Source organism: Ictidomys tridecemlineatus, chromosome 11 (genome assembly GCF_052094955.1).
Source record: "Ictidomys tridecemlineatus isolate mIctTri1 chromosome 11, mIctTri1.hap1, whole genome shotgun sequence".
Classification (NCBI taxonomy): Eukaryota; Metazoa; Chordata; class Mammalia; order Rodentia; family Sciuridae; genus Ictidomys; species Ictidomys tridecemlineatus.
Genome location: NC_135487.1, coordinates 76,901,798 through 76,926,813, shown reverse-complemented (window position 1 = coordinate 76,926,813; position 25,016 = coordinate 76,901,798). Strand labels below are relative to the sequence as shown.

Below are 25,016 nucleotides of genomic sequence, written 5' to 3'. Positions count from 1 at the left end.
GAGATACAAATTTCTAGAGGCACCATAGGAGAAATACTATTAAGAGAAAGATGAAAGAACAAGGACCCTTCCCTGACAACCTGTTGGGCTTCCAACAGTACACCAGGATTTCAGAAGTGTTCTATGATCAAATACTTTGGGACGCTGGTAGGGTATATTCCAGGAAAAGCAAGAATTCTTTCAAAGAAGAGAATAAAGAGTGGTAGCAGATAATGTGTCAAGGAGAATTAAAAAAAAAAATGGTCAATGATTACATAGCATTTGCAAAAAAAAATTAAAGCATTTTATTAGGAAGGACTTGACAGAGGCAATGTTGTTTTTGAAACATATCCTCCATCTTAGAATAAGAGTCACCTCATGGTCACTGACTGAGCCCTGACAATACTCCATCATTATGCAAAGAAAGGAAATTGTTATCTGGGACTGAAATCCTGAAAACACCTGGTTCAACATGAACCAGTGATTACCTCAAAGAATAGAGGTGATAACCACAAGGACCTTCCCTGACAATCTGCTAGCAATGGCCTAACCTCAAAAATCTCCCTACTCCTTTCAAGCCCCTATAACTACCCCAGGCTGTAAGCAGAAGATGGGTCTCAGTTTCCACTGGGTGCCCCTCCACAGGTTTGTCCCCAATAAACCTGTGGTACTGTTGAGCCGCCTCTTCTCTCTTTATTTCCTTCAGTAGCTTCTTTCCTTTACATACCTAAACACAAAATTTATATGATTCCCAAAGATGGAAGTGTTTTAAACATTACTCCTGTTTCCTAGACAGGAGAAAAAGGACTCATTCAAAATAACTATATAATGATGTTCCTCTGATTTCTATTCCCTGGTTTTATCCTCAGAATAAACTAATTTTCCTTACCCCAAAATTGTGGTGTTATGGCAAGGCTATCATTAAGTATAATATGGGTAAATTAAAGCTGTTCAGGCATTCAAAGCATATAAATCATGCACAAACACATTCAAGAATTTAAATTACCTGTAATATGGAAGGGTAAAGAGTTTAAAGTTGAAGGACCTATATCTACTGTTAGCTGAGATTTTCAACAAGTTACTTAAATGAATTGCTGTGAACAACAAGAAAGTTCATATGATGCTTGCTGTGAAATCATGTTATGAATTTACCAACCTTGTGAGAACTGACCTGTAAGGGGAAAACATAGAGGTATTAGTATTAGGAGTTCTCACTTACTTAATGTTTGCTATGAGCCAAGTACTAGACTAAAAAAGTCAAGATGTGATAGCACAGCAAATTCAGCCTAAGAATCAAATGCTTAGATTCACTAAAGAAGCCCATATTTGTTCTTGCTTCTAGCATTACCCTTCTCATCAATGAACTCTTAACTCTGTTGATATGGCCAACAAATATTTGCTCAACATCAGGCTCAAATTGCTAACCTTCTAGAATATCACCTTCCTCATCTCTGCCCTAAGTCTTATCTAATTACCAAGTCGAGGTCCATCTCTTTTCAGTAGATTTTGTTCTCATGATAATCTCATTTTGACATTTAATATATCCGATTCCCCCAACAACTGAAGATTTCTTGAGGAAAGCTAAATAAATGTTGAAACTGATGTTATATCAAGTTTATCACATGAAAACGGGAGTAAAGAATCACATCACCACCATCTCTACCAGGATGAGTGATAAAGTCTTTTCTCAACTCGGACATTTGCGTTTAATGTGAACACATCTAGAAACTAACTGTCCTATGATTTTCTTATAACACTACTTAATGTATCATATTGAAGCCAGATTTAAAGATAGGTAGTTAGGTAAATTAGGTCTAATATTGAGTAAGAAGAATGATGGAGCCCATCCCAAGGAAATGTTAATGAAGCAGCTTCCAGCAAAAGAGGAAATGCAAATCCAAAAGCCCTTCCTGACCAGATTACTCCTTCAGCCCACCTGTCCCCCACCCTTTGGGCCTTCCACCTACCTTCCCTCATTGCAAGATAACAGAACAAAGGACAGGAATGTGACAGGAATGCGGGAAAGCTGAATGTAGACCTTAGCTATAAAAGAGGGAAGACCTCCCCCTTCCATGGATTCCACCTCTTGGGTCCCTTTCTTCCTCCAGGGAGAAGTCTTTTCTGCTGTCCTTTAATAAAGCTTCAACTTTCCACTCAAACTTGCCTCAGCGTGCTTCTCTGGTGTTATACTTCAGCATTGGGGACATATTGGTAACAATATGCTTAGGCCTCATGTCGGCAACTTAAGCTTTGCAAGAGCAAAGAGTAAGTCTTATTCTTTGACTTCACACCATACCAGGGTAAATTAACAGACGTTTATGTAATGAAGAAAAATTGGCATTTGGGGGGAAGGTTCTTAAAGATGGTAAAGTAGAGAAAGGGCACTTGTGCATTAACACCTGCCCGCCAAAGCCAAAACCATCTGGTGTTTCAAAGCCTGGGCGGACCCTTCATCTGTCTGTCCTTTTAAAGGGGCGTGTGAGGAACCCAACAGCGCGGCTTCCATTGGTGGAGGAGCGCGCCGGTGAGCGGTAGATGGCAGAGGGCGCGGGCTACGTCGGGAGCACAGTCCTCAAGCCGCCAGGGGGAGCCCTGCCTCGCGCTGTGCCACCAGCCTCGGGGCCCGCGCACTCGGCCCGCGCGCCCGCCCGCCCCGCCGCCACGCCCGCCGCAGGCCGGGGGGCCAGTCACCCGCGGGTCGGAGTCCTGCTGCCCGTTCGCGCCCCGCCCCTCTCCGCCGTGGGACGAGTAACGGTTACGAAGCACTTTTCTCCGCCACGATTTCTGCTTAGTCATTGTCTTCCAGGAAACAGCTTCCACAGTTTGGAGTCAACTCTCCGGCGGCGGCGGCAGACGCCAGAGACGCAGCAGCCGGAGCCGCAGCCTCAGCGCCTCCATCCCGGGCCGCCGCTCCGCCACCGTCCGGCCTCCTCCAACCGGAGCGCACATCGGGCTCCCGCCACGCGGGTCAAAAGCCTCGCGCTCGCCCCTGCGGCCTCGGGAACCGCGACCTACGAGATAGCCGCCTTCCCGCCCGCCCCGTCACCTCTTGGCTCCTCGGACAGCCGCTTCCATGGGCACCGACAGCCGCGCGGCCGGGGCGCTCCTGGCGCGGGCCCGCACCCTGCACCTGCAGACTGGGAACCTGCTGAACTGGGGCCGCCTGCGGAAGAAGTGCCCTTCCACGCACAGCGAGGAGGTGAGGGCCGGCGAGCAGCGTCCGCGCAGACCCAGGTTCTGGGACAGGCCGCGGGCCAGGGCAGGTGCGGGAGGGCGCGCCTGGGCGCAAAGGGGGGGCGGCGGGCGGGGGGGGGGCGGTGGCGAGGCGGCAGACTGTGGCCGGGGTCTATGCAACCTCGCATCCGGACCTGCCACCTGGGACCGAGCGTCCTAAAAACTCAGCAGGTGCAACTGCACAGAGTGCCGCCTCTGCCACGGCGGATAGCAGAACTCTGAGACGCACTGGATCCCTCTCCCTGGCAGGGGAGTCGGGGAGCGCCTGTACGTGGCTGGGTGCCTCTCTCCGTCTCTTGCTCCCTTCCCCACCCTTTCCTTTCGAAAGGAATATTCCAAAGATTAACCTTTGGTAAATGATAGTATTCATAATACGCTTAACTTTGATCATGTTGATATTATTGCTGTGAAGCAAATGACGAAACCCTCAAATTTGGTTAGGGCGTAGATATGTCTTTTTTTCTTACTGGAAGTTTATCGGCCGCCTTTTATTTTCCCGAAGACTGATCACCAGTTAGTTGGAGGTGGCAGATGTTAATCTTGGAAGTATGCACTTGTTACCCCTTTGTTGCTGACTGTTCCTGAGCCAGTGAGTAGTCATCCATTCACTGCACAGGTAATTGGAGGCACGGAATAATTTTAGTACTTGAAAAATTCCCAATGGATATGTGCGATTATGATGTGTTGGTTAAACGTAAAAATAATGAACAATTACTTTAGGAGCTGTGTGACTTTTAGAAAGTAGTTTGGAAGTTGGGTGCTACCTTCCTCATGAGGTTGTTGTGAGAATTAAGAGATTATATATGAAAATGCTCCAAATAACCTGGTTCCATCGGAAAGAGAATCTTGATTAAAAGAACTGGTTGCCTAAACTGTCAGGTTATGACGTTATCAGCTGTTCAGAGTCAGTTTTAGCTGTTTATATGAGAGCTGTTGTCCACAGACCGTAGGGGAAGTAGCAGTTGGTACGTGTGGGGAACCAGCACCCTTCAGGAGGTGAGAACTCTTGCAATGTCACTTTAATATGCACCAGAATTCCTTCCCTATTCTGTGTTTGGGTTCCAGCTTTGTTTAAACCACCCACTTTGACTCTTTCTCTGAAAGATAAGTATTTCTATATTTTATACATAAAGCCTTAATTTCTTTCAGCACTGATGACCAATGTAGTTGAAAGTTCTGCATGTATTTTGACAATATTGGGTGAGATTTTTCTCTCATCTCTCATTGTAACACATAGTAGAGTAGTGGCTTTCAAAGTTGTTTACTCCAAATAGTAAGAAATGTATTATACTCATGCATTCATAATTTTATATTTATATGTGTGTATCAATATATCTGAAAGAGAGATCTCACAAAGATGTTAACCTTTGTATACTGAGCCATCTCAATTTTTTTCTATCCTGTTTTTAATTTTTTTTTTTTAACACGATGCTGGGAATGGAACTCAGGGTCTCACACATGCTATACAAGGGCTCCACCACTGAACTACACTGGGACAGTGTGCGCTGATCCACGCAGTTTTCTGAAAAACATTGTTCAGAAGATTAATTCTGGTCTGTAGTTTTTTGTTTAGGGTGCCTTGTCAGAGTAGGACAAAACTAAAGACCCTAGGATATTTGAAGAAAACTTGAAGAAATAGCAGCATATTGTAGGGAAACTATAACAGTTTAATTAGAATAGGATAGGCGTGTTTTATTTCTATGTAAAGAATTTTACATAGAGAGCTCCAAATTGGGATGTACCACTTGAAACAGCTCAACCTCATTGAAGAGATTAAAGAAAGTGAAAAAAAATCATTATTGAAAATTTATACATCTGGTAGTGTTCAGTTCTTTTGGCGGCGAGGGGGGGGGGCGATACCAGGGATTGAACTCGGGAGCATTCAACCACTGAGCCACATCCCCATCCCTATTTTTGTTTTGGTTGTATTTTATTTAGAGACAGGGTCTCACTGAGTTGCTTAGTGCCTCACTTTTGCTGAGATTGGCTTTGATCCTCCTGTCTTAGTCTCCCTAGCCTCTGGGATTACAGGCATGCACCACCAGGCTGGTTGAGTGTTCAATTCTTAAAAGATCTTTTCTAGTTCTAATGCTTTTTTGATTCTTTGATCTTTTCACATATTTTTGTGTTTCACTAGTGTTTTATGAAATCAAATATTTACAAATTATTTATTTATGACAGTGCTGAGTATTGAAACTAGGTTCAAATATTGTTTTTAAATAAATCTTTATAAGATTGTGTTGTTTTTTTTGTTGTTGAGTATTTGATCAGTTTAATTGTGGTATTTTTAAAATTCTTAAGCCATTCCAGATCTAATGTAGACTACATTGTGATGATATTTATCTTTAGTGATACTATATATGTGATGATGAAGAAAGCAGGAAACAAAAAGGTATAAGGTTAATATTCAGTCACTATAGATAGCATGTAACTTACAAGATTAGAAATCATTCAGTTTGTGATATAGTCAATGAATTTCTTATATAACTTTAGACTTTGCTACAATTTATCCTGAATTTTGCAGAAACCAAGATTAATTAAAGAGATGGTTTCAGAAAAGGGGTAAATACTCTGAAAATATACTTATCTTTCTGAATTGAAGAATTAATCAGGAAAGTCTTGTATGTAAATGAATCATTCTTCCAAAGAAAAATTTCTTAGACTTCTCCCACAATTTGAACCAAAGCAGTCCTGATAAAATTGTTGACTTTATCAGTCCTGCTTCCTCAACAATTACTGATTTATCTGGAAAGATTATCAACTAATTTTTATCTACTGATCTCAATTTTGTTAGAAATAAATTTTGCATAAAGACATAGACCTGGTAACTTAAATTTAAGTAAGTTATTATGGATAGCATATAAATGATTGTTGTAGGTTGTAAATCCTAACATAAGTGGTTGTGTACCCTTAAATTAATAACCAGTTTTCCCTTGTGATTATTAATATTAAGAAGTGGTAAAGTGCTTGTGTCAGTTTTCATCATAAGCAATTATTGTTTAGAAGTTTACTCTCTATTGTCCCTGTTCAGAAAGTGCTTTTGCAGTTCAGGGGCTTGCTCTCATTGCTCATTTCTTTTTCTGTTGTACTGTAACCTTTGTTATCTTTTAAGATGGTGATTTCAAACTGCTGGTGTTGACCAATTAGTGGTCACAAATTAGTTTAGTGAGTCATAGAACATCATATTTTTTTCTGATTAAAAGACTAAAAGCCGCTAGAGTACTGGCATGTAGTGACCATAAATATTGTTTTTTGTTCCTTAATATGAAGCTAAGTCTTCTTTCACTCACTAAGTGAATATACACCTTACTTTGGGCTACTGTCTAGTAAGTTTGAAACACATTCACATAAGAGATATAAATGGAATAAACTCCTTAATGAATTTACAACATGCTCTTGTGTATAGCATATTGGATAAATAATGTTTATCCAAGAAAACATTGAAAACAAGTTAGATGTGTACTGAGGTGTTAGGAAATGACTCATGAACAATCATTATGCACGTTGACTTCTGTAAGGTACAGCTGTCCTCTGATTCTCAGACTTCAGGGTACATAGTAATGACTTGGGATGCCTGTTAAAATGGAAATCCTGGCTGCACTTGGAGAGTGTTCATCAGGTCTAGGATTGAGCGAGAGTTTGAGTCTTTAATAAACACCACAGGGATTCTGATGTAGGCGTTCCTCTGGCCACACTTATTTTGTTGCTTGTCTTCAAGGAATGTAGCATAATGGTTAATAAGAATTTTAGTGTGCCTGGCTTAAATCCAAGTTCCTCTGTTTATAACCTTATTCTTGAAATCATTTTTTGTTTCTTTATGAATGTGTGTAAGTTTAAAGTTTTCTTAGTACATAAACAGTGTAAAAATAATTAGACTAATGCTTTGGGTTAAGAATGTTTGAGAATTAAGAGTAGAATAAAAACAGGTCTGAATTTATCTGTTGAAGGAAACAAAAACCTGTAGAATTAAGGGTTTGTATGATAAATCCTATTGATGTCTTTTGTTTTTCCCCTGCTTAATTTACCAAACTATGCATTCTTGTTTATAGATGTAAGGGGAGTGAATAGAGATTGATTAAAGGTTTAAAAATGCATTCCTTTTGCAGCTTCGAGATTGTATCCAAAAGACCTTGAATGAGTGGAGTTCCCAAATCAGCCCAGATTTGGTCAGGGTAAGTGGAAAGTGACTGCAGAAATCCTGCAGATCAAAACGGAAGTGAAGTAAGCAGGAAGTTAACTTCCTAAGTTTGGGGAGAGAAGTCAAAAAGTCAATGAGCCATCAAACCCTTTGTGGCTGAGTTGCTGAGATGGCAATCTGATTCAGTTGAATTAAGCATAAGCAGAAAATCTGAACTCTGTAGGCAACTCTTCAACCTAGACAAGATGATGGGATTCTCATGCTTAATTCCCAACTAGTTTCCTCACCAGCAGTGCTTTGTTCCTATTGATATTGGTCTAGTAGATGAATGATTATCAGGCAGCTTTGATTGTTAGATTACTTAGAATACCTGATATCCACTTCAATAATAAAGTCCCTAGAAATAATTTCTATCGTGAAACAATAAGGAACAATATTTCATCAAATGTCAGTATGTGATTATTATTGTAAAAGTACCTGTCTGTAACCATCCTAAATCCAGACCATTTTAAAAGTGTGAAAGAGGACATGTGCTGGAAACACTTGTTCCCTTGTGCATAGTGCAGATTTATAACCCTATGGCTACTATACAGACATAGATTAATGTCTTTGATTTCTGCTTCTCTGAAATGACCATTTACCGTATGTATGCATGGCTTGTAACTGGACTCTTGGTATGTACTAGGTTTTATAATGTGTTTTTCAATCATGGGAAAGGCCTCACTGTTTTGTTAAATCTTGTTTGGTAAATGAATGTTTCTTACTGATATGTACTAACATTTTTATCATTATCCTTACAAATTATTCGTTTTAATGCATTAGAATGGGCCATGCTTTTTTAAAAAAAATTGCAGTCAAGGAAAAAATTGTTAAAGAAAATGTTTGTGATTACAAGACTAAACATACTATTGTCATGTGATACAGCAGTTTTGCTCTTTGGTGTCTGTCATAAGGAGTTGAAAGTTTTTGTCCATGAAAATTTCTGCATACAGATATATGTATGGCAGCTTTATTCATAATTGCTAAATTTGGAAGCAACCAAACATCCTTCAATAGATGTACGTAAAGTTTGGTAATATCCAGACAATAGAATATTGTTTCTTTGCTGTCAAGCCATAAAAAGACATGGAAGAATCTTAAATGCATATTAACCAAGTGAAAAAAAAGTCAAATGTGAAAAGGCTACATACTGTGTAATCTCGCCTATTTAATGTTCTAGAAAAAGCAAAACTCATGGAGATGGTATGAAGATCAGTGGTTGCTGGGCTCACAAGGAAGGGAGGGATGAATAAGTGGAGCACAGAAGATTTTTTTTCTTCTTTAGTACAAAGGGTTTTTATGGCAGTAATCTCATAATGGTGGAAACATTGTTGTTGTACATTTGCCCAAATCCATGGAATGCTTAATACTAAGAGTGAACCCGTTTGATGTGTCAATATAAGCTTATCAAGTGTAATAAATGTACCATCTGATGGGGATGTTGATAATGGGGAAGGCAATACATGTGTGGATGCAGGAGGTAAATGAGAAATCTTTGTATCTTCTGCTCAGTATTGCTGTGAATCTAAAACTACTCTAAAAAATACTTTCAAAAATCACCTACATTCCTCACAAGTTTAACTTGAATGACATTAAAATTTTTTAAGAGAAGTTTTTTTTAAAGTTTGTGATTGTAGAAAGTTTTTAACATTTTGTTTAAAACATGCAAAGTTTTTAATGTTTTTAACATAATATTCAGAAGAATAGTTTATTTATTTATTTATTTATTTTTATTTTTTTTTAGCTACTGGGGATTAAACTCAGGGCCACTTGATCACTAAGCCACATCCCCAACCCGATTTTTTTTTTTTTTTTGTATTTTATTTAGAGACATGGTCTTGCCAAGTAGCTCAGAGGCACCTTGCTTTTTTGCTGAAGCTGGCTTTGAACTTTCAGTCCTCCTGCCTGAGCCTCCCATGCCTCTGAGATTACAGGCGTGCTCCTCCAAGCCCAGCTCATTGGTTTCTTTTTAAGTAAAATTTGTGTATTATATCTAGTGGTTGTTAACTCCTCATATACTCCTCTCCTGCTTGATTATTTTTTAAAAAAGAAGTTTTGGTCATGCATTCTTCTGAATACTGAATGAAAATGAGATACTTTTCTCCAGAAAACACACACACATACACATAGCATTTTATCTTTATGTCCAGGCTCTACAACCTTTGAGAAGCCCATGTAGACCTCAAGTAAACAATCCTATTGTCTTAAGCCATTCTGAGCCAAAAAAAAAAAAAAAAAATGTTGGAGGCATCACAATACTTGACTTCAAATTATACTACAAAGGTTGGTAACAAAACTGCATTGTACTGACACATAGACACCTAAGCCAGTGGAAAGGAATAGAAGACACAGACAAACCCACAAAGGTACTGATCCTTGAGAAAGGCACTAAAAATCATACGTTGGAGAAAAAACAGCCTTTTTAACAAATGGTGCTGGAAAAATCATTGATGAAACCAGATCCCTCTCAACCCTGCACAAAAGTCCATATAAAATGGATCAAAAGCCTGTGAATTAGACCAGAAACTTTGCAATTGCTGTAAGAAAATGTAGGATCAACATTGCAACATAAAGGTATAAGCAGTGACTTCCTCAATGGGACTCCTAAAGCTCAAGGAATAATAGCAAGAATTAATAAATTGATGACATCACATTAAAAAGCTCTTCTGCACAGGAAAGGCACCAAGAGTATGAAGAGAGAATGTATAAAAGGTGAGAAATTTTTGCTAGTTTCTCTTCTGACAAAGGATTAATATCCAGAAGATATAAAGAACTCAAAAAAACTTAACATAGACACACATAGATTCAACCAATAAATAGGCAAATGAAATAAACAGGCCCTTCTCAAAAGAAGAAATACAAATGGCCAACCAGTTTAAGAAAGTGTTCAACATTCTTAGCAATTAGGGAAATGCAAATCAAAACTACACTGAGATTTTATCTTACTCCAGTTAGAATAGCAGCCATCAAAAATATCAGTAATAACAAATGCTAGAGAGGGCTATTCCATTTCTCAATGTTTATCCTAAAGAATTAAAGTCACTATACTATTATAGCATAAACATGTTTATAGCAGCCCAGTTCACAGTAGCCAAATTATGGAACCAATTACCTAAGGTAACTGTCAGTGGATGAATGGATAAAGAAAATGTACATATAAAACCTTAAGCTGGGTGCAGTGGCACATGCCTGTAATCTATGCTGCTCGGGAAACTGAGGCAGGAGGATTTTGAGTTCAAAGCCAGCCTCAGCAAAAGCAATGTGTTAAGCAACTCAGTGAAACCCTGTCTCTAAATAAAATACAAAATAGGGCTGGGGATGTGACTCAATGGTGGAGTGCCCCTGAATTCAATATCCAGTACCCCACCCTCAAAAAAGTAGTTTTAGTCAGTCATAAAGAAGAATGAAATTTTGTCTTTTACAGGAAAATGGATGGAACTTGAGAGCATCATATTAATCAAAGTAAGCCAAATTCAGAAAGTGCAGGGTTATACATTTTCCCTCACATGTAACTCAAGAGAAAGGGGAGGGGAAAAGTTGGGGAAATCTCATGATAATAGAAGGGAAACCAGCAGAGTAGAGAAAGAAGACTAAGGAGAGGAAATAGGAGAGAGAAATGGGAAGTTCTTGTTATATTAGGTGAATATGTAACAAATGAATCCCACTATTATGTGTAATTTAATGCACCAATAAAATCCTGTTGTCTTACTGGTTCTCTTCTAAAGGGTTTAATGAACAATAGGAAAATTTATGATTAATCAGAAACACTAATTATGTATTCATTATAAATATTGTGTTTATTTTAGGAGTTTCCAGATGTCTTGGAGTGTACTGTATCTCATGCAGTAGAAAAGATAAATCCTGATGAAAGAGAAGAAATGAAAGTTTCTGGTAAAGTTCTTTACAACTTTACAATTCAATTTGTTATATAATGGAAGGAAGGGATAGTAAGCTTTCGTTAGGTATGGGAATAAGCCTTCCTTTACTGTGGGTCATGAGCACTTTCATCACTAAGTGTAGAAAATATAAAAATTCCTTTTTAAACAATGTTAATGTCAACTTTTTTTTTTTCTTTTTTTTGGCAGGGGTGGTGGTGGGGTAGTGTACCGGGAATTGAACCCAGGGGCATTAACCACTGAGTCACATCCCCAGCCCTTTTTTATTCCCCAGCTGCTGGGATTATTCCCAGCTTTAATGTCAACTCTTAAGAAGGAGTTATAGGAAGTCAGTGCTGGTTACTTCAGTGGAGTCAGAGTGTAAGTTTGACTTCCTGTTCTTCATGATGTTCTTATGTAATTACCTGTGTTCAGAACAGTAAAAAAGATTAGGGTGGAAGTAATGGAAAGGATAAAGGGAAGGCTTAGGAGCAGTGTCTACCCAAAGCATAAACCCTCCCTTCCTGGGGGATGATAGTAACTAATGACCGACGTCACCAGAAAGTGTAGAAAGAAGTCTGGGAAACAAGAAAATACATATGCATTCAACATTTATAGTGACTAATACATCCCAGAAATTTAAATGTACTGTTCTGTCCTTAGCTTATAATCATTAAAAGCTTGAGCTTGGGGCTGGGGATGTGGCTCAAGCAGTAGCGCGCTCGCCTGGCATGTGTGCGGCCCAGGTTCGATCCTCAACACCACATACAAACAAAGATGTTGTGTCCGCCAAAAACTAAAAAATAAATATTAAAAAATTCTCTCTCTTTCTCTCTCTCTCTCTCTCTCTCTCTCTCAAAAAAAAAACAAAAAAAAACAAAAAACTTGAGCTTGCCCATATTCAGATTCTTGGGTTTGTACATTACTGTCCACTATAATCGTGGTCTAACAAAGTATTTAATCTGAGCTTCAGTTTCCTCATCCATAAAATAACGATGCAGTTATTTCACAGGCTTCTGTATACATTGGATGAAATAACTAAGAAAGTACATAGCATAGTGCTTGCTACAAAATGCATGCTGTATATCTATTTTTAATTACCATGTTATTGTGGTCATTGCTAAGTATTACTATTAAGATCCACACATATGATGAGATAGAGCATTGTCTTTTGATTCTAATAATACTGACTACTATTTATTGAGTCTTGATTTATACCAGGCACTGTAATTGTCACTTAAGTGCTGTATTTTCTTATATACTTATCAAATCAAACCTACAAGTTAGATCTATTATTCTCATTGTACTAGATATTCAATAAATTGAATAACTTGAAAGTTATTATACAACTGGGTATAGAGGGTTGTACCTATAGTCCCAGCTACTTGGAAGGCTGAGACAGGAAGATTATTTGAACCCAAGAGTTTGAGATCAGCCTGGGCAACATATCAAGACCCTACTTTTTAAAAAAAGAACGTAAAGAAAAGAAAGTTGTTATAGAGTAAATGGTTAAACCAGGAGTTCATTCAGGTATGCCCAACTCCAAAATCCATTTCTTTCTGTTAATTTAACATTGCTATTTGTGTAGGAATAGAAGTAAAAACATCATACTTTGTGTTGTTAATTATAATTCATGATATAGATTTATTTTGGATTTTTTACAGGTTGTCCTCAGTTTCTATAGGGCATGAAATATTTGATAGATATCAAAATCCTCGACATATGAGGAACTTTCTTCTTTTTACCTCTCTAAAAATGCCTCATCTTTCAAAAACAGGAGGCCATTTCATGAATCAAGGGAGAGTGATGGAGAGGATTTTCATAGAGTGTAATTATGGGATCTAGTATCCAAAATGCTTGACCAAAAGTGTTTCAGATTTCAGTTATTCAGATTTTGGAATATTTGCATAGACTTTGCATGTTGAGGATCCTATATTATTAGGAGAGAAACTCTTCAGTGTTGATGTTCTGATAAACTGGGCCACATCTTTTCTATAGTAGAAAGTAAGTAAAATAGAATAAGACTCAACAAGAAACATCAGATCTTTTGACTGAATCACATTTCTAACAATTCATCCTTGGGAAATGATTCAGTATAAAGTTGAACGAAGGGGCTGGGGCTGAAGCTCAGTGGTAGAGCGCTTGCCTCTCACATGTGAAACACTGGGTTTGATCTTCAGCACCACATAAAAAATAAATAAATAAATAAATAGGGATATTGAGTCCCTTCACAACCAAAATAATATTTTTTTAAATATTAAAAAAATTAAAGTTGAACAAAGAGTTCAAAGATGATTGTTTTAGTATTTTATGTGATAACAAAAAGCTGGAACTACTGCAGGAATTTAACTCACCTAAATGTTCAATAGGCAGGAACTCATTTAATGAACTATACCCTATCAGAATTATAGATAATGTTCATGTATAAAAATCAAGTATCTAAAATTGTACATTAAACACAGAGTATACAAAAATATAAATAGTAATTGCCTTGAGTAATGAGATTCTTGGCTATTTTTGGTCTTTCTAGTTTAATAGATTGTTTTCATTTCTAGAGTAAGCATATTACTATTATAAAAATTTTTAAATAACTAAATATACATAGAAATTTATTCAAAATATTACCTAAAGGTAAACCAACGGAAGTAGAAAAAAAATATCTTCATATGACCAAAGCTGCAGGTAGTATCTGAAAATGAAAAGGATTCTATTGATAAGGTAGAATTGTGAATTTTTCCCTTCAATTTTGTCATTTTAACAGCTTTAATTTAGTCTTTTTATAGATTATAGTTTATTGGATGTAATATGCTGTATTTTTAATTCATAAAAATATATATTTTAAGTAATATAAGCTCCTGTGTCTGACCTGCCTTCTAATAATTGCTTTTAATTTTAATAAGTTTTTCACAACTAAGTATATAATTAAAAAGTTATAGTGGATATAAACTTTTGTGTCTTAAAAACTATAAAATTATGTGACTAGGAAACGAAAATTATTAAGGATTATCTGTCATGTTAATACTACATAGTAAGACGTACCCCTAAATATAGTAATCAGTTTTTTTTTTTTTTTACTCAGCAAAACTGTTCATTGTAGGATCAAATTCTTCATCATCAACTAGGAATGCAATTGACATGGGTAAGCAAAAATTTAACTTTCTTAATAGTGAACTTTAAATTAATTTAATTTTATTGGTTATAACTTGGGTTCAGATCTAGACTGAAAGGACATGTGCAAATTGTAATTTTACCTTTTAAAGTGATACTTAAGGCCTGTATAGAATTATATTGACTTATATATTCATGTTTTGATATAGAAGAAAACTGTAAAAGATATAGCTAATTCTGACTTAATTAGCTAATTATTGACTATTGATTATTAAATGTTGACTAATAAATGTTGCTTAGGTATAGAAGTTCTCCTTAATCATGTTATTAGCTCTTTTATACTATAAATAAAATACTAAAATCAAAGACAACAACTAAAAATAAGTATCTTATGTCTATTTTTGGCACTTGGTTAAATGATTATAGTATTACAGTTATTAAATACTTTAAAAGCTTTCTTTCAGCATTTATATATGTTGCAAAGTTAAATAATTGGCCTTTTCATATAAGTATAGAGTGATTATAGTCATTTAAAATAAGCTCTTAAGTTCTTTTTATATAAATTAAGAAATTATCTACCTTTGTAAAGGTAGTCTTAGTTTTCAGTTTCAGGCTGATTCTTGCTATGACTACTAGTCACAGAATAAGGTCATAATTCTTATGATCATCCATATGAGATACTAGTAAACAGGTAGAACTAGAGAAGAAAATTGTATGAAGATAAGATAAAGAAACCACCAAAAAGTCATGGGGCCTAAAAAATAAAAGGGAAGCCTGTTCTCCAGAAAGAGGAGCCTATAGTAGCTTTGAGCTCCCTAGAAAGAAAGCAGGTCAGAGAAACCCACTGGTATGCCACAAAGAGACGGCATACAGAAGATGGAAATATTCTAAATGATAGGTAAACTGAAATAATCTGTTATATGGAAAATTAGTGAATGATATGAATAGAACTCAGTGGATACTTTGAGCACATTAATAATTCTTGTTTTTATTATGTAGCAGACATTGATCCTTTTTGTGTTTTTCTTCCCATCAGCCTGTTCAGTCCTTGGAGTTGCACAACTGGATTCTGTGATCATTGCGTCACCTCCTATTGAAGATGGAGTTAATCTTTCCTTGGAGCATTTACAGCCTTATTGGGAGGAATTAGAAAACTTAGTTCAAAGCAAGAAGATTGTTGCTATAGGTACCTCAGATTTAGATAAAACACAGTTGGAGCAGCTCTATCAGTGGGCACAGGTAAAGGATGGCCAGATCCTGTGCACTCTGGGGAGGAATCTGTTTCTAGCCTTTGCTGCTTACTTTTAAGCATAATGCACATAATGCACACTTACTAAATGGTACCTACTCCCAAGTATGGGAACTTTGAGGATTTGGGGGTTTTTAGAATATATGTCAACTTGAACTAAATATTCCTTTTAAAATGAGTGATAGAAACACTAGAAAATGTGTGTTAAAGCTTTAATTGCAAGCTGATTATGCTGTTTCTTTCAGTTTTACATATGTGATGAAAATGTTACATCTTTCTTTAATTTCCTAAGTAAGGGAATATTATATGTAACAAATATTTTGCTGACTATTACTTAAAGATGTATAGGACTCTGTTTATACAGCTTGATATGTCAATAATTAATCATCCCTACTCTTTCATCTAATTACCTGCAAAATTGTGAGGGAAGTTACTAATGTTTTACCTTTTACTCTTTTATAATTTTCTTTATTCCTTTTATTCTCTATTTAAATATTCAGCCTTCTTTCAGAACTTTCAGTTTCTTGTGGGCAGAAAAACCCTGGATAAATTATTGTACCTTCTCCTTTAGATTTTGTAGCTAGACATGGTCAAGAACCTTCTGGAGAGACTTGGATGATCCAGAATCTGTATAGAAGTTAATCAGGGAAGTTATTGGAAGTTATCTAATTCTTCTCTTTCAAAATGTGCTGATTAATAGCCACATTTTATATTTTGACATTAAATGTATTTACTTGTATTTGATTCTCTACCTTTAAGACATATTTTTTCTGTTGCTGAGACAAACTTAAAATCATGTTTGTCTCCGAAGCAGATGTATCACATTACTAAATGATTCTAGCAGAGATTTTTTATAGTGTAGTTCTATTTTGGCTTTTTCCTCCTAGAGCTATTTTTCCTTTCCCTATTATCACTGACATGGTTTGGAAAAGCACATATGAATAAGGATATTCATGTAAAAGTATTTTTACAAACTTTAAAGCACTGTAAAATGTGATTTTCCCTATACTCTATAATTAAACCCTTTTATTGCTAATTTTTTAAATACCTTTATTTTATTGATTTATTTTTATGTGGTGCTAAGGATTGAACCCAGGGCCTCGCATATGCTAGGCGAGTGCTCTACCGATAAGCCACAACCCCAGCCCCCTTTATTGCTTATTGTGTTCTACTTTCTGTATTATTTTATTTAGTAAAGATATGATTTTATTTTCACTTTTAGGTAAAACCAAATAGTAACCAAGTAAATCTTGCTTCTTGCTGCGTGATGCCACCTGATTTAACTGCATTTGCTAAACAGTTTGACATACAGTTATTAACTCATAATGATCCAAAAGGTAAGACTGACAATTTTGATCTGTAGAGATTGATCATTATCTTTTGTCTTACAAAGGCACTTTGTTGTTGGGCTGGAGGTGTAGCTCAGTGATAGAGTACTTGCCTAGCATGTGTCAGGCCCATGGGGTTAGTTAGGCCTAGGCCTTAGCACTGCTTTAAAAAAAAAAGGCATTTTGTTAATATTTAATTTTAAATGTGTGCAATGATAAAAGTTCTAGATAAGTATTATCTGGAACTAGTCTTATGGTTAGTTCAAAACATACATGCTTTTATTTTTTTTTATACCAATGGGGGAAAAAGTGAAGGGATCTTTTCCTGAACATCTGATTTATTGAGGTTTATGAATATTAAACTACAAAGAAAAGATCTTTTAAGGCATTCTAAATAGTAATGTATATAAGTCTTGTCTAGTACAGTGAAGATTGGACCAGAGGGCCATTTAATTAATATAATTCTCTAGAAAAAGAGGCAGGTACAATTTAATTTAAAATGTAGTATCTTGGAATAGGTAATTGATCAGATATTTTATTAATCATCATTGCCAAGACATATATGTTTGGTATTAATCAGAAACATTATTTAATTAGAATGACCTGTCTACCTTCCAAAGAATAATTTTGTGTGTATGTTTATATATGATACTGAGGATTGAAGCCAGGGTCTTACCTATGCTAGGCAAGTACTCTACCATTGACCGATATCCCCTATAGAATAATTTTCTATCAACATTTTACAAGATAACTAGAAAAACTGGGAAGAGAATGTTCAACATAACTTGCAAAGATAAATCTCACATAGAAGCTGTAACAAGTATTTTTGGTATAGGTGAGAAATGTTTGGTTACAAATTAATGATTTGTGAAAGTTGTAAATCTCTGACATTTTTACAGGGATTCTAGTTCAAAAAAAATTGAAGGAAGGGACTGGGAGTATAGCACTTGTCTAGCATACATGAGTTAATCCCTAGCACCACAAAAAGATATATTTATATATTAGATGAAATTATATTTCACAGATGATCCCTTAGAAAAACATTTAGCTTTACTTCCACGTCTAAAAAGATAATATTGTAGGTTGATTGTTCACTTTTAGAATGTTTGTGGATAACCTATTAAGACATTCTGCCCCATTCTTATTTTTTTGTTTCATCAAAAGAGTTTTAATAGTTATTGTTCCTTGATTGCCAGGCATCATACTAAGTGCCTCAGAAAGATTATCTATAATCTTCACCATAGCTAAAACAAGACATTTTTTTGATGAGGACATATTGTCTCAAAGTTTTAAGAAAGTAGCCAAGGTCACTCACCTGGCATAGGGTGAAGTTTGAACCTGGACCTAGGTTCTAGATGAAATTGGAGAATTTCTCTGTTATCCTGTTTTGAAACACTGCTCTCTGGTTTGAAACATTAGTATTGTAGTATTTCAGTCTGAAACTTTACTTTGTTATCTGTTTCATTTAAATGATATCAGAGTAACTGTAGTGACTTTGCCTGCCCACTCCAATAAAACTTTCACAAGCAAGTTAAATACATTCTTTTTTTAATGTATTTTTTTAGTTGTAGCCACCTACAATACCTTTATTTAATTTTTTTTTTTTTATGTGATGCTGAGGATCAAACCTAGTGCCTCCCACGTGCCAGGTGAGCGCTCTACCAATGAGCCACAGCCACAGCCCAGATACATTCTTTTTTTAAAAGTCACTTTGATGAAAAGTAACAAAGAATTGTTGTGTTGATTTATTCTGAAATATAAGCCATTTAAACTTTAACTTTCTATATATTGTTAGATCCTTGCTTTCAAGGGTTACTGATCATAGTTGTTGTTGCCAACAGCTGATGATTAGCCTATACACCCTTCATGTACTAAATGTTGTGTGCTAATTTGTCATTAGTATGGGAAAATACATCATCAGATAGATTTAATTTAATCTATTTTATGTTCTTGTGTTACTGATAAAATTTGATACATGGTTATCTTTTTAATTCCAAACCTACTTAAAATTTATAGGGTGTTCCTGCATATATCTTTAGACTTTCTGATCTACATTGAAGCAGTTCTTCACTTGATTTGTTCTGTTTACTAGTTGTAAAGAGTTAATGTAGTTGAATTAATTTTGGAAGTATATAGTTCAGTTAGTGAGTAGCATAGTTCTCTAATTTTGTGTCAGATTTTCTAAGTAACCAAATCATAAAACACTGAACTCTGTTTGCCATCTGAAATACAATTCTGTTTTTTAAGTTCCCTGAAGTCTACCTATGTTCTAAAATTACCCTTATTCCTCAGGATGGGTTTATTTTTCACTACCCTGTACCCTAAAAGTTCCAGTAATAGTTTAACCACAGTTAGGGTAAAATTATGAAGTAGGTGATCCTGACTTTGGAACTTTCCCCCCTTTTATTTGCTTTACCTCTCCACCCATTGCCATTAAATATGTGTTATGCCTCATTCCCTCAGGGTCCTTCTCTTGTTAGACATCTGATACATAATTCCATATTATTGTTACTTTTCCCAGGACTCATTTATATTAATGGAAACTATTTACTAACTGTGACCTCTCATTGTTTCAGTTTCCCCCTAAAAGGGAGATAATAGTATCTAACACATAGGATTTTATGGATTGAATGAGCTCAAACATGGAAGATACTCAGAAAAGTGCCCACAACATGAAAATAGCTAACATTTACTTAGAGTTTACTATTATATATAGAGTTTACTATATATGAAGTGTCAACAGCCATTCATTTGGAGTAGTTGGATCTGTTAGCACTCCCAAATCATACAGTGTAGATAGTCACTTCATCTTTATCTATATGGTTGCTTCTGACCCCTGTGATCTTACCATCTTTATTCAACAGACATTTGAGCACCTACTATGTACTCAGCACTGTTTTAGGTACTATAGGTATGTAATACTAAGACAAATTCTAGTCTTCATGGAATTCTTATTCTAATGGAAGGATACAAACAAGAAAATAAGTATTAAAATTATAAGTAGGGGTATATTCTCTAAAGAAAAGTTGGCTGAAGAAGAAAAAGAGGGTCTAAGTTGAGGTGGTTTTTTACATGGGACAGTCAGGGAGGCCTCTATTAAGGTAAGAAGTGTTCTGGAAAGAGGAATAGCTGACTCAGAGACCCCAGTTTGTGAATGTGCTTGAGGCTTTCAGGATACAGCAAGGAAATTGCTGTGGCTGGAAGACAGGTAGTTAGGAGAGGAATGGGATGAGGTAGTAGAGGGTTTAGATATAAGCTTGAAATGAAAATAATAAGTTCCTAGAGCCAGATGTGGTGGGGCATGCCTGTAATTCCAGAAGCTGAGGCAGAAGGATCACAGTTTCAAAGCCAGCAAGAGTAAGGCACTAAGCAACTCAGTGAGACTCTGTCTCTAAATAAAATACAAAATAGGCCTGGGGATGTGGCTCAGTGGTCGAGTGCCCCTGAGTTCCCCAGAACCAGAAGAAAAAGAAAATAATAAGTTTATTAATAAAATGCAAATTTAAAAATGACTATTGGCAAAGATTTCTCTTTTTTTTTTTTTTTTTGGTACCGAGGATTGAACTCAAGGTACTCAATCACTGAGCCACATCCCCAGCCCTATTTTGTATTTTATTTAGAGCCAGGGTCTCACTGAGTTGCTTAGTGCCACACCATTGCTGAGGCTGGCTTTGAACTTGTGATATTCCTGCTTCAGCCTTCAGAGCTGTTGGGATTACAAGCATGTGCCACCATGACCAGCTTTGGCAAAGATTTTTAAATGATTTTTAATGATTTTTCCACTTACACTGTAAATCATTTTTAATTTCCAATACATATGTACACAGAAAAAAAGTTGTAAGGAAATTGAAGGTAATAGAAATAGTATATCATTTCCAGCTAGCAGGGTTATGAATGATCTTTCTTTTTTTTTTTTTTTTTTTCACTTTTTTGTATGTTCTCTGTACATTAGAATTCCCCGGAAATATTAAAAAATAAAACAAAACATTCAGGCTCTACACATCGGAAATTATGATACAGAGATGGGTACTTTTAAAAGAACTGCCTGGCTATTTTTAATATTCTGGTTCAGATTCATAGCACACATGAAAGAATAAGTTAATTTTGTATTAAGTTTGGGATGTATCTTTTGTTGTGTTTAAATGCTTACCTACATAGTTATGTGTTTTCTGTCTTCAAATTTAACTCTTTGGGGTTTTGTTTGTTGTTTTAGAACTGCTCTCTGAAGCAAGTTTCCAAGAAGCTCTTCAGGAAAGCATTCCTGACATTCAAGCACATGAGTGGGTACCACTGTGGCTGCTGCGATACTCTGTCATTGTGAAAAGTAGAGGAATTATTAAGTCCAAAGGCTACATTTTGCAAGCCAAAAGAAGGGGTTCTTAACTACAACTTAGGGTCATTATTTACCTGTGTTTTCCTTGAATATAAAACTGAGATGTATAAAAATCAATCTGTTGCCTATAAATAGTGTCATATAGGCACATATTCTTTAGCTGTATTTGACAGAATGTTGTCTATCAACTTTTGATTACTTCTCTTGCCTCCATCAGTCCAGTCATTTGAACCACTGTATTGTTTTCATTAAACTATTATTTTCTAATTGAAATTGTCTAGAAAGAAAATACTTGCAATATATTTTTCCTTTATTTTTATGAGTAATAAAAATCAAGAAAATTTGTTGTTAGATATATTTTGGCCTAGACATCAGGGTAATGTATGTACATATTTTTTATTTCCACAAAAAATCATTAATTGCCTATTACTCTATAATATAACTAAGCAGTTTTATTATAATTATTAAAATGAAAATACTGGAAGATATTTTTTTCCTGTCATTAGTAAAATAATTATATGTCAGATTAATTGGAGCAGTTGGGATTTACCAGTGGTATAAATAAAATTCACTCTTCAGTATATGAATGGAAACTTAAAAAAAATTTCATGTGTTCTTGCTTGTAGTTTAGCTATGAGATTTAACCGTATATTCTTGTGCCATATTTTCTCTTCCTATTATTTAAAAGGGCAAACCAAAGTAAACCTGAAAAGGAAACTAAAAACTTTGAAAATATTGTTTGGGAGCTTTGTAAAAGCATTCACTATCTCCAGATTCTTTGTAATTCTTAATCCATCCTTGGTATATTGCTCTTCATTCAAGAATATTCATTAAGTATTACACTTACCACATGCTGGGCCCTACAGGCTCTGGAGAGTGGAGGGGTTCACAGAGCTAAGGATTAAGATTCAGTTGAATAAAATATCTGATATGTATTCCCCATTAGTAATGGACTAGGAGGGACTAAAGCCAGAAAATGCTTTTTAAAAATTCTTTAATTCAGGGCCAATATTGTCTGTTCAAACAACTTGGTTTGAGATGTGGATCTTAACTATTTTATTTTATGATATTTTGGTGTTGAGAATTGAATCCAGGGCCTTACATGCTGAGCACATGATCTACCACTGAGTCACTCTCCCAGCCTAGTCTTAATTAATTTAAAGCAGAACAATATAATCAAGATTATATGGTAATTTAGTGTAATTCCTTATGAGTTTAAGAATCAGAAAAATTACAAATTAAATAAGCTGTTACCTTTGATAATATACTATAGCTCTCTTTAATTCCATATACTTATATCAGTAAACCAAATAGTTTGAAAAATTCTTTAAAATTTTCTACATCTCAAATTTTCTTGACTTAGGGAAAAGAAGTATGGTTCCATGTTCAACAATAGAATCTTTTCCTAAGTAAGGTTTTGTGGTTTTCTGGTTAGAAAAATTAATCATTAGAATCATAACATGAAATCAACTGATTTACCTGCTAAAACTTGTTTAGACTTTGAATTTCTTAAAGACTTTTAGCTTTTATATTAATTGTATAATATTATTAGTATATAGTAAACTTCTTAATTTGAAAATGTACATTTTTCGTATAGTGTAAATCTTTAAGTGGTCATTTTAAATTTGTGAAGTAAGCTGGCTGAGGTATTTTAAAGGGGAACTTGAATATCATACATTTATCATTTTTTAAAACCCATAACTTATAAAAATAGATTATGTAAAGGGTTATTTTGAAAATGGAGGGAAAAAAGAACAACATTGTTGATAATATCCAAGCTTCATCAGGAGCTTTTTTCTTATCTCTGCCCTACTCCCCAAGAAGCAAGATTATAGATTCATTTTGTGAAGGGGATCATGTATGGAATTTTTTAATGAGTTTTTTGTTTCACTCTGTACTCTGAATTTCTGTTGCTGAATAACCTTAAAACAAACAAACAACAACAAAAAAAACCCCTGAGCTATATCCTACCCCTTTTTATTTTTTGAGACAGGGTCTTGATAAGTTGATGAGGCTGGCCTCAAACTTAAAATCCTCCTGCCTCAGCTTCCCAAATCCCTGAGAATACAGGCACATACCACTGTGCCCATCAAGGACTTACTCTTTTAAAAGCCATAAAATGAAAAGTGGTGATACTACCAAATAACTGCTTAAAACTGAAAGTTAAGTTAGGAATAGTGTACATAACAGATATGTTTTCAGGGAAGATGTGAATCGTGTAACCCAAGGTAGAAAGAGTTTATATGTTTTTTTCCCAGTAAGTACAAAAGAAACTGTAGCTTGTTATTACATTTCCAAAATACCCTGGAGCCTTGAATTAACATAATGTACTGTAACTTGGAATTTGCTTCATGATACTGCATTAAATTCCCATCCAAGAAATCATAAACACCAGAAGGACCTAAGTGTCTTATAAAATCTGTTTATGTGGTATAAATTCTGAAAACCACATTGTGCTAGTACATTAATAGAGTATTCATTTACGGATGGTCAGTGCTAAAACTTGAATCATAAATAATAGCTAATAATTTTTCAGTTCTCAAAAATGACTTAGACAACTGTGTGTAAAAAGGAAAATAAAAAGTTATTATCTACTTTGCATGAATGATTCAAACTTTTCGATACAGAACTAATAAGTAGTAACTAAGGGTATCAGTTTTCAGTAATAATAGGTCTAAGACCCATTTTTTCTTTCTATAACATTTTCTTTCTAGGTTTTCCACCCAGTATCTTCAATCTTTGGAGATGTAAGCACCTGATATATGTATTGTGTATTGGCGAACAATTCATCTTGCTGCCAAATGTGCATTTTGAGAAATGTGCAGCCATTTTAATAATTTAAACCATTTGTGTTCTTTGTGTATGCATACTCAAATACATCAACTTATGATTCTGAACCTGTTTTTTCATCATTAACTTTCAAATGTACCAACACATGTACCTATCTTTTCCCCATAAACTTGGTGATGGGATATGTCAGTTTAATTTTTAAAATATATGTAACATGATTTACATTAATATTTTTATGGTTTTAGAGATATACTTAGGAAAATGTTTTAATTAGATAATTCTTTTTATGTGTCTGTTGTAGTGTACTATAAAAGCAAGATATAAAGCACTGTTAGCTAAATATTTATAATAATTTTTACTTTTGCCTATATTATGAATTTAACTAAAATAAAATGTGAGTTGTATATTTTTAAATTGAGTTGTTTCAATAGTTGGAGCATCTGGGGGCAGTATACTGATTTTGAACTATTTGGACTTAAATTGAGTATGATTTGAAAATAAATTGAGTAATTTTTAATATCTAAGTCATATAAAGCTATTCATGCTTCATTCATTCAATAGATTATTGAGTGCCTTCTATGTGCTAAGCACTGTGCAAGGTGCTACAGGTGGACACAGATGAAAAGAACACCCCTTTTTTAAAAATATTTTTTAGTGTTGGCAGACCTTTATTTTATTCATTTATTTATATGCGGTGCTGAGAATTGAACCCAGTGCTACACACATGTGAGGCAAGCACTGTACCACTGAGCCACAACCCCAGCCCCAAGACAACCCTTTTTCTTCCAGGAGTATATACAGTATATTCGACGGCAAGTGGAGGAGATCTGTATATACATAAAAGCAATAAAAGGCTGCATTGATTAATGACAGAAGTGGTGAAAAGGATTGGGGGGCATGTGGAATGAAGTGAGGCTGGGTTGCAAAATAAGGTACAGAAATA

The 25,016-nt window shown here is 35.4% G+C and overlaps 1 protein-coding gene and 1 long non-coding RNA gene across 12 annotated transcripts in view; one reads left to right on the top strand and one right to left on the bottom strand.

Annotated features, from left to right (window-relative positions):
* The window catches only part of LOC120890832 (uncharacterized), a 73,634-nt gene that overhangs the window by 45,524 nt on the left and 3,094 nt on the right, over window positions 1-25,016 (bottom strand). The gene's annotated exons all lie outside the window — the stretch shown is intronic.
* Window positions 2,500-24,597, top strand: Gclm (glutamate-cysteine ligase modifier subunit). Of its 9 annotated transcripts, XM_078026774.1 has the most exons (10): window positions 3,046-3,178; window positions 3,716-3,829; window positions 7,320-10,852; window positions 11,197-11,281; window positions 14,345-14,404; window positions 15,410-15,612; window positions 16,845-16,959; window positions 18,571-18,599; window positions 21,164-21,230; window positions 23,998-24,597. In XM_078026774.1, the coding sequence occupies exons 3-10, from the start codon at window positions 10,823-10,825 to the stop codon at window positions 24,123-24,125; spliced, it is 717 nt and encodes a 238-aa protein (XP_077882900.1). In that variant the 5' UTR covers window positions 3,046-3,178; window positions 3,716-3,829; window positions 7,320-10,822; the 3' UTR covers window positions 24,126-24,597. The 9 variants fall into 9 exon arrangements, 6 of the variants coding, with proteins under 6 accessions (XP_077882897.1, XP_077882898.1, XP_013215192.1 ...); XM_078026771.1 differs by lacking the exon at window positions 3,716-3,829 and having other exon boundaries at window positions 2,915-3,178; window positions 7,320-7,385; XM_078026772.1 differs by lacking the exons at window positions 3,716-3,829; window positions 7,320-10,852 and having other exon boundaries at window positions 2,915-3,178.

Excerpts from the sequence above, each read along its gene's own strand:
- Gclm (XM_078026771.1), top strand. The coding sequence starts at position 3,053 with ATGGGCACCGACAGCCGCGCGGCCGGGGCGCTCCTGGCGCGGGCCCGC. Across the intron at positions 18,600-21,163 it reads TAGTGCCTCCCACGTGCCAG|AACTGCTCTCTGAAGCAAGT; the intron begins GTGAGCGCTCTA and ends TTGTTGTTTTAG. Across the intron at positions 21,231-23,997 it reads CCTGACATTCAAGCACATGA|GTTTTCCACCCAGTATCTTC; the intron begins GTGGGTACCACT and ends TTTTCTTTCTAG.